Source organism: Neovison vison, chromosome 7 (genome assembly GCF_020171115.1).
Source record: "Neovison vison isolate M4711 chromosome 7, ASM_NN_V1, whole genome shotgun sequence".
NCBI lineage: Eukaryota > Metazoa > Chordata > Mammalia > Carnivora > Mustelidae > Neogale > Neogale vison.
The window spans coordinates 44,211,760-44,227,408 of record NC_058097.1 but is presented as its reverse complement, the minus strand read 5'-3'; the positions used below and the strand labels follow the sequence as shown (position 1 = coordinate 44,227,408).

Below are 15,649 nucleotides of genomic sequence, written 5' to 3'. Positions count from 1 at the left end.
GGAAGGAACCGAAAGTAGTTATCAATTGTAAATAGCATCCTGATGTAGAAAATGGTAAAATGTTGACACAAAAGTTGGGTATTCGTCCTTTCTGATGGAGGCATAATACTCCATAGTGTATATGGACCACATCTTTCTTATCCATTCATCCGTTGAAGGGCATCTTGGTTCTTTCACAGTTTGGCGACCATGGCCATTGCTGCTATAAACAGATGGCTCTTCTTTTCACGACATCTGTATCTTTGGGGTAAATACCCAGGAGTGCAATGGCAGGGTCATAGGGAAGTTCTATTTTTAATTTCTTGAGGAATCTCCACACTGTTTTCCAAAGAGGCTGCACCAGTCAACATGGACGGGACTGGAAGAGATTATGCTGAGTGAAATAAGTCAAGCAGAGAGAGTCAATTATCATATGGTTTCACTTATTTGTGGAGCATAACAGAAAGCATGGAGGACATGGGGAGTTAGAGAGAAGGGGGTTGGGGTAAATTGGAAGGGGAGGTGAATCATGAGAGACTGTGGACTCTGAAAAACAATCTGAGGGGTTTGAAGTGGCGGGGGGTGGGAGGTTGGGGTACAAGGTGGTGGGTATTATAGAGGGCACAGATTGCATGGAGCACTGGGTGTGGTGAAAAAATAATGATACTGTTATGCTGAAAATAAATAAATTTAAAAAAAAGAAAATGGTAAAATGTGGCAGTGGGGGGGTGAGATTCCATTTAGCATTGAAGAAACCAGTTATCTACAATTCAAGTCATTCTTAAAGTTAAATAAAAACTAGCAAAACTAATGAACCTTGATCACAGGCTGGCCAACTGTTTCTTAAAAGGCCAGTAGTTAACAGTAAATAGTATTTTCAGCTTATGGGGCATACAGTCTATGTTACAACTAGTCAATTCTGGTGTTGAAACTAGAAAGCACCTTTAGATAATACGTAAATGATCAGATATGGCTGTTTGAATAAAACTTTATTTAGAAAAACAGGTGGTTGGCACACAACCTCTCATTTGTTGCTTTCTGTTTTGTCATTCATCAATGTTTATAACTAATTAATGCTTTTTAGATAATCTAAATTAATATTCTAAATTAATACTTTTTAGTTTCCAATTTTTTAGTAGATCCTTAGTTTTCGTTGGTATGTAATGTATTCAGATTTTCTGTGCTTAATTTCACAGGGAAAACTCATTTTGTTTTTGATTTTTAGGACCTATTCTATTAGAGATCTGGCATAATTATGTAATCCATGTAGCAATGAGCTAGAAAGACTCTGTTAGAAATAATTCCTCAACTCTTACCTGAATGTGTGCCACAGTGCTGCTTTTAAAAGAAAAAGGTTGTTTTCATTTTTAAAAATTCAAATTAAAAAATGTCTGATATCATCTTAGGTTGATTTTGATACATCACATTTTTCCCATGAACATAATACATTCTCTCTAGATTTCTAAATATGCTGGAATAAACTCAAATACTTTCTTATAATTTAAAATTCTTCTTCCATATTTATGATTATATCCCCTTTCTTATTAATACTATAATCATTCCTATTTTTATCTTGACTAGATTTACCAAAGCCTATCTGATGTTAATATACTTCTAACAGAAAAAAATTTATTTATTTATTTTTAAAGATTTTTATTTATTTATTTATTTGTCAGAGAGAGAGGGAGAGAGAGCGAGCACAGGCAGACAGAGAGGCAGGCAGAGGCAGAGGGAGAAGCAGGCTCCCTGCCGAGCAAGGAGCCCGATGTGGGACTCGATCCCAGGATGCTGGGATCATGACCTGAGCCGAAGGCAGCTGCTTAACCAACTGAGCCACCCAGGCGTCCCCAGAAAAAAATTTAAAGTTAAAAAACATTGTTTTAAGATTTTCATTTCATTTCTTAATCACTAACCTCTACTTCTAGATGTATTCATTGCTTTTCCCAGAAAAAACCCAAAGCTGTTAGAATACTATTCAGATTAATAATCAATACTAGTAATTTTAGTTTTATTAGCTGTTTTCTTATATTGGCTTAGAATTTATGTCATTTTATTTATAGCTTTGTAGAATTCTTATTCATTATTTTATCAATTTTATCAATGCCTACTAAGTGGCAAACAAAGGATACGATCTGGGGATAAAGCTGATAACAGGAAGTTCTGGTTTTCATTTTTAGTTTTCTGCATGGATTGAAGAGTATTAAATTTCCAATGAGTATAACACTGATAACATCACAAAGTTCTGGTGTATAAGCATTTCATTATCATTCCTTTCTGAATAGGACCTAATTCAGTTTTCCATTTAATTCAGAACTTGTAATGAAATGATCAATTTACAAAAGGAGGTGATAAAAATATTACATACAAATCAATAACTACAAAATGAATCTCTACAATGGCGAGATCTAGCAGTCACCACTATAATCAGTGTTAACATCCAGCATCATTAATAGTGGGAAAACTCAACATTATATGCTTTTTAATGTTCATATCGACTCAATGAAACCTCTTCATTTAACTTTGAATTTACTACAACTATTAGAGATAGAAGAACAGGATAAATGAACCACAAGGAAATAACTTAAAAACCCAGAAGGTAGGGCCATTCAGTAAGACAACTTTCCTGCACTCTTCAAAAATCCAAAGTAATGAAAAAATGGTGGTGATATTAGTTTAAAACAGGAACTGGCAAATTTTTTGTAAAGAACCAGATAGCAAATACTTCAGGCTTTGCGGGGCATACAGCATCTGTTTTAACTATTCAGTTCTGCCAGAGAAATATGAAAGCATCCACTTTCTTATGTATATAAACGAGTGTGTCAGTCCTCCAATAAAACTGTTTTAAAGATATTATTCATTTATTTGACAGACAGATCACAAGTAGGCAGAGAAGCAGGCAGAGAGAGAGAGAGGAGGGGAAGCCGGCTCCCTGCTGAGCAGAGAGCCCAATGCGGGGCTCGATCCCACGACCCTGGGATCAAGATCTGAGCCGAAGGCAGAGGCTTAACCCACTGAGCCACCCAGGTGCCCCCAATAAAACTATGTTTTAAATCCTCATGACTTTCATATTCTATTAGATTTTGCCCAGAAAAAAATTCTTTAAAATTCAAAAAGGCATAAGTAATTACACAAGTAATAAAGCTTTTCTAAGTTCATTACAACCATATTGACTTGATCTCTTAATAGTTCACTAATAATAATACAAATAATAATATTAAAAATTCTATCTAAAAATAGTATCTAGTACTTATTAAACAGAGACTATGTTTAAGGTGGCTTTCCAAGTTTTCCACATCAAAAAGCACTATAATCCAAGTACTATTATCACCATTTATGAATGACTCCCACAGGGATAAATATCTTGCCCAATGTCATACAGGCTGTGAAGAACCAAATGGAAATCACTATGGTTCTTGCATATTTGTTAGGTCAAAGGGGTTTTTGTGGTATAATTTCCCCAATTATAAGAATAATTGTAAAGGGCTGGAAAGCTTTTATAAACAAAGCATAAAAAACAAGGGCATTTCCACATTCTCTGAATTTTTCTCCATTATGAAAATTCTGACAATCCATAAATAGAGAAATGCTAATAAAGGCTTCTCTATGTCATATAAAAATACATTATAAATTTCTTAGTATGAGTAGTATTTGAATCATAATGAAAAAATTCCAGTCTTTACATTTTGAGGAGTTCTCACCAGTATAATTTTTTTAATGCCTTATAGGAACTGAACCATATCTAAAAGCATTCCCACATTCTTTCTCAGTGTTATAAAACGGATGCATTATACATTCTCTACTGCACATATACACCTTTCCACAGTCCTCATATTCATCAGGCTTCTCTCCAGTATGAATTCTCTCATATACTTTAAGATCTGAACTAAGCCTAAAAGACTTCCCATGTGTGTTACATTCAAAAGGTTTCTCACCACTGTGAATACTCTGGTGTTGAGTAAGTCATCCATACACATTAAAACCCTTCCCACATTCCTTACACTCCTAGGGTTTCTCCCCAGTATGAAATCTATGATGTAAAATTAGTTGATGGCCACTACTAAAAGTCTTCCCACACTCTTTATGTGCATAGAGTTTCTCACCAGTATGAATTCTATGATGCACACTAAAGCTTTCAATACGACTAAAGACCTTTCAACATTTCTTACATTCATATGGTTTCTCACCTGTATGAATTTTCTCATGCCTAAGAAGGCTGAGGTGTAACTAAAGGCCTTCCCACATTCTTTACATTCATAGGGTTTCTCACCAGTATGAATTCTGTGATGCATTTTTAGGCTTCCACCATGGATAAAGGCCTTCCCACATTCTTTATATTTGTAGGGTTTCTCACCAGTATGAATTCTCTCATTTGAATAAGTGCTGAAAGATGACTGAAGGCCTTCCCACATTCATTACATTCGTAGGGTTTTATGCCAATATGCAATCTCCGATGTGGAATGAGTTGGTAACCATGACTAGATGTCATCTCACATTCCTTACATTCATAGGGCTTCTCCCCAATATGAATTCTCTCACATTGTACAAAATTTGAGGCACATCTAAAGGCCTTCCCACATTCCTTACATTTGTAGGGTTTCTCCCCAGTATGAATTCTATGATGTACTCTAAGACCTATACCATGGCTAAAGGTCATCCCACATTCATGGCATTCATAGGGTTTTTCACCAGTATGAATTCTGTCATGTTGCACAAGATGAGAGGCTTGACTAAAAGCCTTCCCACATTCCTCACATTCATAGGATTTCTCACCAGTATGTGTTCTCTGATGAACTCTAAGGTCTATCCTACAACTGAATGTCATTCCACATTCCTCACATTTATAAGGTTTTTCACCAGTATAAATTCTCTGATGTTGCAGAAGGTTGGATGCACGATTAGACTTTCCACATTGCTCACATTCATAGGGTTTTCTCATCAGTATGAAATCTCTGATGTACTGTAAGGTCTGTATGTCAACTAAAAGCCTTCCCAGACTTGTCACATTCATAGGGTTTCTCTCCAGTATGAATTTTCTGATGTACAGTAAAAGATGAATGTTTTTTAAAAATGTGTACTTTGTCACAGCTGATTATTTCATATCTTGATTCCAAATCTAAGAGAAAGGAGAAAAACATTTTGTTTTCCTGGACAAAAATAAGTGAATGTTTTATAGTAAATTTCTTTAAAAATTAAAAACATTTAAAAAATTAAAAATATGACCCATCAGAGATGAATATTTTAGAGAACTCTAAAATCAATTATACAGTTTGCAATAGGTAGTGTCTCCATAACTCATTACCTGTTACTATAATAATTTAATGTACTCTCCCCAGTATCAGTTTCCATATAAAATATAAATATATTAAAAACAGCTTTTTATACTGGATCTTTTAATGTGCAATTAAAATTTCTCCCTAATGGGGTGCCTGGGTGGCTCATTCATTAAGTGGCTGCCTTCGGCTCAGGTCATGATCCTGGAGTTCTGGGATGGAGCCCCTCATCATGTTCTCTGCTCAGCGGGAAGCCTGCTTCTTCCTCTCCCACTCCCGCTGCTTGTGTTCCCTCTCTTGCTGTCTTTCTCTCTCTTTCTCTGTCAAATAAAGAAAATCTTTAAAAATTTTTTTAAAAACTAAAATTTCTCCCTAAAATATAAATATTGTAGTAATTCCCTCCAGTGCATAGCTATATGTGCATTTCTTTGTTCTCATTTTAAGTAAAATAATGAGAGCTCTTGTTTGATTATCCTCACTGAGTTTTTTCTTATGAAGTACACATTCTACAAATGTTCCATCTGTTTTGTTCCTTCATATCTTTTCTCAGGTCCTCTCCACCTTCAGTAATGGATAGAAAAACCAGACAGAAGATCATAAGGAAACAGAGGACTTGAACAACAGTCTAAAAAAGCTGGACCCAAGAGACACACATGTTGTGTATGCTACACACAACAGCAAAATACATGTTCTTCGCATGTACCCTGGAACATTCTCCAAGACAGAGCACATAAGACTCAAATCAACTTTATCAATAAAATTTAAAATAATTAAAATGAGAGCGTCTTTTCCAATCACGAACAAAATTAGGAATCAGAAGCAGAAGGAAAACTAGAGAGTACACAAATGTGGGAACTAAACAACACACACTTAAATAACCAATGGGACAACAAAGAAATTACAAGGGAATCTGGAAAATATCTTGATAAATAAAAATGAAGACAGAACATGCCAAACTCATGGATGCAGCAAAACCAGTGCTCTCAGTCTTTCACCACTGAGTATGATGTTAGCTGTGGACTAACAGATGGCCTTATTTCGTTGAGGCAGTTTCCTTCTATTCCTGGTTTCTTGAGTGTTTGGTCATGAGTAGTATTATTTTTTATTAAATGCTTTTTCTACATTGAGATAATCATATGGTTTCCCCCTCCTTCATTCTGTTAATGTGTATTTACATTGCTTGATTTTTATATATTACATCATCCTTGGATCCCAGAAATAAATCCCACTTTGTCATAGTGTATAATCCTTTTCATGTGCTGTTGAATTCAGTTTGCTAGTATTTTTATTGAGAACTTTTCCTTCAGTAAGTATCAGGAACATAATAATTTCATAATAATGAAAACCTGAGGTTTTCTCTTCTTGCACCGGATTTGTCTGGCTGTGGTATCAGGGTAATGCTGGCCTCAGAGTAAATTTGGGAGTGTTCCTTCTCTTTAATTGTTTGGAAAAACTTGAGGGGAATTGTGTTAATTCTTTGTTTAAGAATGGTAGGTTTGGTTTTTTTTCCTTCCTAAGTTTTTATTTAAATTCCACTTATTTAGGGACGCCTGAGTGGCTCAGGCAGTTAAGCGACTGCCTTGGGCTCAGGTCAGGATCCCAGGTTGGGATCCTGTCCCACATCGAGCTCCTTGCTCAGCAGGGTGCCTGCTTCTTCCTCTACCTCTGCCTGCCGTTCCCCTGCTTGCTTGTGCTCTCTCTGACAAATAAATAAAATCTTAAAAAATTCCATTTATTGGGCGCCTGGGTGGCTCAGTGGGTTAAGCCGCTGCCTTCGGCTCAGGTCATGATCTCAGGGTCCTGGGATCGAGTCCCACATCGGGCTCTCTGCTCAGCAGGGAGCCTGCTTCCTCCTCTCTCCCTCTGCCTACTTGTGATCTCTCTCTGTCAAATAAATAAATAAAATCTTTAAAAAAAATTCCATTTATTTAATGTACAGTGTAATAGTTTCAAGTGCATATTTTAGTGATTCAACACTTATATACAACACCCAGTGTTCAGCACAAGTGCCCTTGATACCCATCACCTATTTAACCCAATCCCCAACCACCTCCCCTCCAGTAACCAAGTTTGTTCTCCATAGTTGAGTCTGTTTTTTGGTTTTCCTTTCTTTTTGCCTCTATGTTTGTTTGTTTTGTTTCTTAAATGTCACATATGAGTGAAATCATATGGTATGTCTTTCTCTGACTTATTTCACTTAATATAATAGTCTCCAGCTCCATCCACATCATTGCAAATGGCAAGGTGTCATTCTTTTTGATGGCTCAGTAATATTCCATTGTCTATATATACACATCTTCTTTATTCATTCATCAGTCAATGGATATTTGAGCTCTTTCCATTTGGCTATCATTGATTATGCTGTTATAAAAATCGGGTTGCATATATACATTCAAATTAGTTTCTTTGTATCCTTTGGGTAAATACCTAGTAGTGCAATTTCTAGATTGTAGGGTAGTGCTATTTTTAACTTTTTGAGGAATTGCCATACTGTTTTCCACAGTGGCCACATAGTTTGCATTCCCACCAAAAAATTTAAGAAGGTTCTCCTTTCTGCACATTCTTGCTAACACCTGCTGTTTCCTGTGTTAATTTTAGCGAAGTGACAGATGTGAGGTGATAACTCATTGCAGTTTTGTATTTCCCTGATGATGACTGATGTTGAGCATTTCTGCATGTGTCTGTTCATTTTTTGGGGTAAGATTTTATTTATTTATTTGACAGACTGAGATTACAAGTTGGCAGAAAGGCAGGCAGAGAGAGAGGGGGAAGCAGGCTCTCTGCTGAGCAGAGAAACCGATGTGGGGCTCGATTCCAAGACCCTGAGATCATGACCTGAGTCAAAGGCAGAGGCTTTAACCCACTGAGCCACGCAGGTGCCCAATGTCTGTTCATTTTTTTCCTCCCCTGTTGACAAACTTAATTAACTTAATTAACTTATTCAACATAAAACAATTTCCAACCTTACTGAGTGGCTGACCACAACCAAATCCACCTCTAAACTGGAACTCAGTTGCTGACCCAACCCTGGCTTCAGCTTTCTTGTCGGCACCGGGGGAGCACAGCACTGTGTCTGTAGGTGTCTCTGTCAGCTTTCCTCATGTGAGTCTTGCAAGTCACTCTCCCTCCAGACCTTTGGGCCATGGGCTGCCAGTCTCAGGGTGGCTGCGGCAGAGAGTGGCAGGCACAATCTCGGGGGCAGGTGGAGGTAATCTCAGAGATACTGGATACCCTCCTTGGTAAGCTACTAATAGAAATGTGTCCAGGAAAACTGTCCCTTTATATAGTCTCATGATTTGAGAGACTGCATGGCCTTCATGATGGGAAGGTTGCGCACATTTCTGTCTGCCAACTCAGGGTGTTTGGGCATGTAGACATCCTTCTTGGCCACCATCACTCTCTCCTGGAAAAGTAGTTCATAAATTGCAATTTGATTGTTCTTGGGCATCAACATCTCGGCAGCTGCTACGTCCAGGGCAGGTGCTGGAAAGTGTCTGTTTGTTTTTGATTAGTAATTCAATCTCTGTACTAGTATAAGTCTGTTTAGATTTTCTATTAGGTCAGGACCTCATTGGGTTTCCCAGTTTGTTGGTGTACAATTGTTTACAGTCCCTTCTTTTGTTTCTGATTTTAGCTCTTTTCTCCTTTTTTGGTCAATCTAGCTGAAAAGTTTTCTCACTTTGGTTAATTTTTTTGAAGAACCAACTCTTGGTTTAATTGATTTTTTCCTATTGTTTTTCATTTGCTACTATGTTTATCTCTACTCTATTCCTTATTATTTTCTTCCTTCTACTATCTCTGAGGTTAGTTTTGTGAGGTTGGGTTGTTGATTTGAGAATTTTCTTTCTAATATAAGCATTTAGAGCTATACATCTCCTTCTTAGCACTGCCTTTATTGCATCCCCTACATTTTGGTATGTAGTAAGTTTTGAAATTGGAAAATACAAATACCACCCACTTTTTTCTTTTTCAAGATTTTTTGACTATCCTGAATCCTTGCCATACCCACATGAGTTTTATGATCAGGATGTCAATTTCTACAAATAAGCTGATGAGATTTGGGGTAGTATTGCCATCTTAACAGTGTTAAATGTTTTGATTTTAAGAAAATGAAATGAAAAAAACATAAACAGAGTTAGAAAAACTCAAGTGTGTGTGTCTCCTCCTTGACCACTTAGCTTTTACCTATACAGCTATGTCCTCATAGTTTGACTTGCTCATCCTTACCTGTACACCATCTTCTTGTGTCTTCCCTCACAACCATCCAGGGATCTTGTCCTTGTTCCAACAACATAATCACATCTGGCTTAGAAATGGAATGTCCCGCTTACAAAGAAAAAAAAAAATGGCACATGATGTAGAACAAAATATAGCTAGGTTAAAGTTACAATAATAAACTAAAGGTCAACATGATACTGAATAAGATTTTTGAGAAGAGCAGTGCCTGGCTGGCTCAGTCATTAAGTGGCTGCCTTCAGCTCAGGTCATGATCCCAGGGTCCTGGGATCGAGTCCTGCATCCAGCTCCCTGCTCAGCGGGAAGCCTGCTTCTCCCTCTCCCGCTTCCCCCACTTGTATTCCTTCTCTTGCTGTCTCTCTGTCAAATAAATAAGTAAAATCTTTTTTAAAAAAGATTTTATTATTTACTTAAAGAGAGAGTGAGCAAGAGAGAGAGAGAGAAAGCACACGAGCCAGGAGAGGGGAAGAGAAGCATACTCCCTGCTGAGCAGGGAGCCCGATTCAGAACTCGATTTCAGGACTCTGGGATCATGACCCGAGCCAAAGGCAGACACTTAACTGCCTGAGCCACCCAGGCGCCCAAATAAATAAAATCTTTTAAAAAAGAGCCAAAAACATTTTTTGAGAAGAGAGGGTAAAGGAACTAAAGAACAAGAAATCAGGGGCACCTGGCAAAGTGGGTTAAAGGCTCTACCTTCAGCTGAGGTCATGATCCCAGGAACATGGGATCAAGCCCCACATTGGGCTCTCTGTTTGACAGGGCGCCTGCTTTCCTTCCTCTCTCTCTGCCTGACTCTTTGCCTGCTTGTGATCTCTGTCAAATAAATAAATAAAATCTTAATAAAACAAAGAAACAAATAAGAAATCTGTTATAAGAAATCAGTTATAATAAGGTTTTTTTCCCCTAATTTTATTTATTTATTAGACAGAGATCACAAGTAGACAGAGAGGCAGGCAGAGAGAGAGGAAGGGAAGCAGGCTCCCCGCTGAGCACAGAGCCTAACACGGGGCTCAACCCCAGGACCCTGGGATCATGACCTGAGCCAAAGGCAGAGGCCTTAACCCACTCAGCCACCCAGGCGCCACTTGGATTTTTTAAAAAAAATACCTTAATAAATCCTCTTTTTTCTTGAGAGTATGCATAATACCATATATTTTTTTAAGATTTTATTTATTTATTTGACAGAAAGAGATCACAAGTAGGCAGAAAGGCAGGCAGAGAGAGAAGGGGAAGAAGGCTCCCCATTGAGCAGAAAGCCCGACAAGGGGCTTGATCCAAGGACCCTGAGATCATGACCTGAGTGGAAGGCAGAGGCTTAGCCCACTGAGCTACCCAGGTGCCCCAATACCATAGTTTAAAATACAGAATCTGGAGCTTTGGTTCAATTCTTGTGTTTGACTTTCCAGCTATGTCTGACCTTGGGAAAGCCACTTAAACCAGTGCTTCAGTATTCTCACTTGTAAAATGTGAACAGGGCTGTTAGGAGGATCAAACAAGTTGATATATATATGTAAAGTGCTCAGAGCATTGCTTATTATATACACAAGAACAAAGCTAGCTATTAACATTATTACTGATACTTCTGTTTTACGAAGAGAACACAAGAAAAGCTATCTATAAGATATTCATTCCATTTTAATGTAATGTTCATAGATTACAATTTCCAATCACAAAACAGGATTTTGTATGAAATAAAATGTGTATGCCTCAGTTTTCAATGAATTCCATTTAACTAATCCATCTCTATTTAAACTATGCAGGCTCTTTTAGGGCAATAAGAGCAATTCAGGACCCTGTGTCAAGCTGATTAACCTGCAAGTAGATCATAAAATGGAGTATCTGTAGATGTTCTGAGCATAAATAAATAAGAAACATGTGTCCTTTAACAATGGTTGTATAGGGGTTCCTGGGTGGCTCAGTTGGTTGAGCAACTGCCTTCAGCTCAGGTCATAGTCCCAGGATCGAGTCCCGCATCGGGCTCCCAGCTCCATGGGGAGTCTGCTTCTCCCTCTGACCTTCTCCCCTTTCATGCTCTCTCTCACTCTCAAATAAATAAACAAAATCTTTAAAAAAAAAAAGCAATGGTTATATAATAAACACCAGAGAATTCTGAACAAGACCCTATTCATGAAGAAAGGGAGGCAACCATAAGACCGGAGAGGATATGAATATCACTGAAGGACAGAGAAGATAAAAATGTAAAGGTCAAGGGCAGACCACCAAAATGTGCTATTTTGGCATATTTTTTTTAGAGAGGGAGACAGAGTGAACATGTGCGAGTGAGGGAGGGGCAGAAGGAGAGGGTGAGAAACTCAAGCAGACTCCCCAGTGAGCACAGAGCCTGACATGGAGCTTGATCTCATGACACTGAGATCATAAACCCAGCCAAATCCAAGAGTTGGGTGCTCGACTGAGTCACCCCAGCACTGCTGCATATTTATTGTTTTATTATTATTTTTAAAAGATTTATTTGTTTATTTATTTGGCATACAGACAGCACACAAGCAGGAGTGGGAGAGGGAGAAGCAGGTTCTCTGCCAAGCAGGGAGCTCAAAGTAGAGTTTGATCCCAGGACCCTGAGATCATAACCTGAGCTGAAGGCAGATTCTTAATTGACTGAGCCACCCAGGTACCCCTTAATTGATTATTTTAAATTAAAAGTTCAGTGCAGGGGTGATTAGCTAGCTCAGCTGGTAGAGCATTAGATTCTCAACCTCGGGGCCATGAGTTCAAGTCCAACACTGGGCATGTAATCTATTAAAAAAATGAAAAGTTAAATGCAAGAAGAACACTACAATTCCTGCTTTGTCTTCAGAAAGCAGGAAATAAATATCCGAATGGAAGGTATCCTCCCTGTATCAGTAGATAAAGAGACATCCTTACAACAAATATACAGAATTTAAAGCTGTGAAGTCTGTGTTAACAACCCTTGTTACTTTTTACTAATTTACTACCCCAGCCCAAATTCTATTTAAGATTACTTACTAATTGAAATTCTAAATACAAGTTTTCTTTGCTCTGTCAATTCTTCACAGATTTGTTGTTTCCTTGTCTAAAAAGTATAAAAATTCCCTAATTTCATCATTTTTGGGGGGCCCCAGTTTCATTTGGAGAAGTCTGTGTACACATAAACTTTGGTTTTTTTCTCCTGTTAATCTGTCTCATGTCAATTTAATTCTTAGACCAGCTAGAAGAATTCTGAATGGTGAAGTGAAATCTTTCCTCCCAAACAATATTTAATGGAGGAGCAACTTCCAAAATGACAAAACTCAAACCATTTCTTCGGGACAAATTAACAAAGAAATGTAACCAGTTTCCTAAAAGCAGCCCTGAAAATCACAGTGGGAAAAAAATGCATATCTTAAAGAACAGATTCTAAATTATCCTAAATCATTAGAGGCTGATAAACATACCCAATGAGACCAAGTTATCATAGCTCTCCATCATCACATCCCGGTACAAGTTCTTCTGAACAGAGTCAAAATATTCCCACTCCTGCTGAGAGAAGTCTATGGCCACACCCTTGAATGTCATAGATTTCTGAAATGGCAAACCCATGCATTACTAGAGAAATTAAAGAATTATTTTGTTGAAGATGGATGGAGAGGAGATAAAGACTGCACGGCAGGAAGCAAGCAATATAGCAAGTATGTAGGCTAAAAATCTCTAACACAGGAGGGAAGTGAAAAAGAATATATACATAGGTTTTGAAGAAGCCTGCTGGAACAGACAAAATGCTCCTTAAATATTTGAATCATTTGAGGGGCGCCTGGGTGGCTCAGTGTGTTAAGCCGCTGCCTTCGGCTCAGGTCATGATCTCAGGGTCCTGGGATCGAGTCCTGCATCGGGCTCTCTGCTCAGCAGGGAGCCTGCTTCCTTTCCTCTCTCTCTGCCTGCCTCTCTGCCTACTTGTGATCTCTCTGTCAAATAAATAAATAAAATCTTAAAAAAATATGCTAATCTATTAAAAAATATATTTGAATCATTTGAGACTTGATAAAATAATAACTACTGACTATTAAATAGTGAATTCAAGTGTAATATTTGTTATCTGTCACATAAATCCTCAGTAAACGTGGGATGCTGAAGAAAATTTTTGTATTTTAGAAGAGAAAATTTAATCAAATATTTTCTAAAATATAGTAGGAAGTCTCAATTTTAGAAACTAAGGTTTGTGGGCGCCTGGGTGGCTCAGTGGGTTAAGCTGCTGACTTCGGCTCAGGTCATGATCTCAGGGTCCTGGGATCGAGGCCCGCATCGGGCTCTCTGCTCAGCAGGGAACCTGCTTCCTCCTCTCTCTCTCTGCCTGCCTCTCTGCCTGCTTGTGATCTCTCTCTGTCAAATAAATAAATAAAATCTTTAAAAAAAAAAAAAAAGAAACTAAGGTTTGTATAAAATTAAGAATTCCCTCAAGCGTTAAATACTTCATTACATCAGATCTTACCATACACATTTTTTCTTGTTTTGACAAACCCAGGTACTTTCTGGCACATGGCATAATTTATGGATATTGGATTTAATCATTTATACAGGTAGGATGTATCATATTTTGTAAGGTCTTCCCCAATTCTGTGTTCACCTACTACTTATGATGATATACAGTTTTCTTGTTGCCATCTATCATCTGTCCCTGAACACCTAGCTTATGTTGAATATGGTAGGTAGCTTCTACTTGGGTTACCAATGATCATCTTCTGGTATTTATGCCCTTGAGTACTCTCCCTCAAGTGTGTGAGCCGAACTGAGTGACTTGCTTTTAATAAATAGAACATGACAGAAGTGATGAAATGTTACTTCTGACAGATTACAAGACTATGATTCCCACATCGCTTGCCCTCTTTGGATGTCTCACTTGCTTAACCAAGAGTGGCCTCCAGTCAATAGCCCATGAGCAACTGGATCCTGTCAAAACCCAGGGGAATGATCTCAGAAGCAGATACACCCAATGTTGGCCTTAAGATGACCTCAGCCCTCACCAAGACCTTGATAGCCTTGTAAAAGATCCAGGTAGGAGAGTAACCTAAGCCATACCCGGATTTCCAAACCACTGAAACTGTGAGGTAAATGTCTACTGCTTTGAGCTACTAAGTGTTGGGGTAATCTGTTATACAATAGATAACTAATATATTGAGTTAAAGAATACTGAGGAAGGATGATGAATTATGCAGATATCACCTAAATTTAATATGTCTCATCCAACAACAGAACACTTTTCATATTTATCTCTCGGAGACTTCCTGCCAAAGTCTATGACTCAGTTTGAAAATCACAATTATATAGTAATTGACACAAACTATGAGAGATTTTACTCTACACTGAGACTTAAGTCATTCAATACCAAATTTCTACCCTATGTACCTGTAAATCTCAAGTCTGGAAAATTTCCAAGTCTTCTCATGGATGGTTGGATACAACCATTATATCCATCTATCCACACTATGGAACAACCTCAGATAACATAAATCTTTACTTTAAAAGATATATCTCCTCCACTACTCCATCACTGCCCTTGATAAAAGAATGCAGATTTCAGACATGTTGAATAATTGTGCAGTAATAATATAAGCACTAGTTAGTTTACAACAGGTCACATAGAGAGTATGCTGGGTAATCTGGTATTGTATTTCACTGGAACAAAAGAGAAGATTATTGGATGGGACTTCTGCTGGTAGTAACTTTAGAAAAATTATAGAAAATACTCACATGACCTAAACACACACACACACACACACACACACACACACATTTCAAGGAGGAGAGAAACACCAACTTACATGAGCCATGGTTTTAGACCTGCAAGAGCAGATCAGTCCTCACGATTCCTCTAACAGAAAAGCACAGATCAAGAAAGTCAGAACTGGGAGAAGAGAAAGACCTTAAGACTGATTTTGCTTTAGTGTTCCCAAAAGGATATAAATTGTTAGGATCTTCCATTCCAGGTTTCAAACCTATTATCCATCACACATAATTTAGGGGGATTAAGATTCTAAATAAGGCCATCTCCTTCCCCAAATTCCAGGAGTCTCTGAAGAACAAAGTCATAGAACAGAAACATATCTGCATTAAACTCAGACCTACATAAGTCTGTACAAGTTCTCTGGCCACTGTATCACTTTGGTGAAACAGATACAGACCCAAGAATGGGCAGTGCAGTCTTATTT

General features: G+C 38.0%; 1 protein-coding gene and 1 pseudogene across 1 annotated transcript; both read right to left on the bottom strand.

Annotated features, from left to right (window-relative positions):
* Positions 1 to 3,602: 3,602 nt before the first annotated feature.
* Positions 3,603 to 15,271, bottom strand: ZNF570 (zinc finger protein 570). Its single transcript, XM_044260069.1, is given in 5 exon segments — positions 3,603 to 4,909; positions 4,911 to 5,092; positions 9,477 to 9,575; positions 12,902 to 13,028; positions 15,263 to 15,271. Coding segments are annotated over 5 exon segments (1,056 nt in total). The 3' UTR covers positions 3,603 to 4,270.
* On the bottom strand, positions 8,141 to 9,263 carry LOC122914619 (annotated as a pseudogene).
* Positions 15,272 to 15,649: the final 378 nt, after the last annotated feature.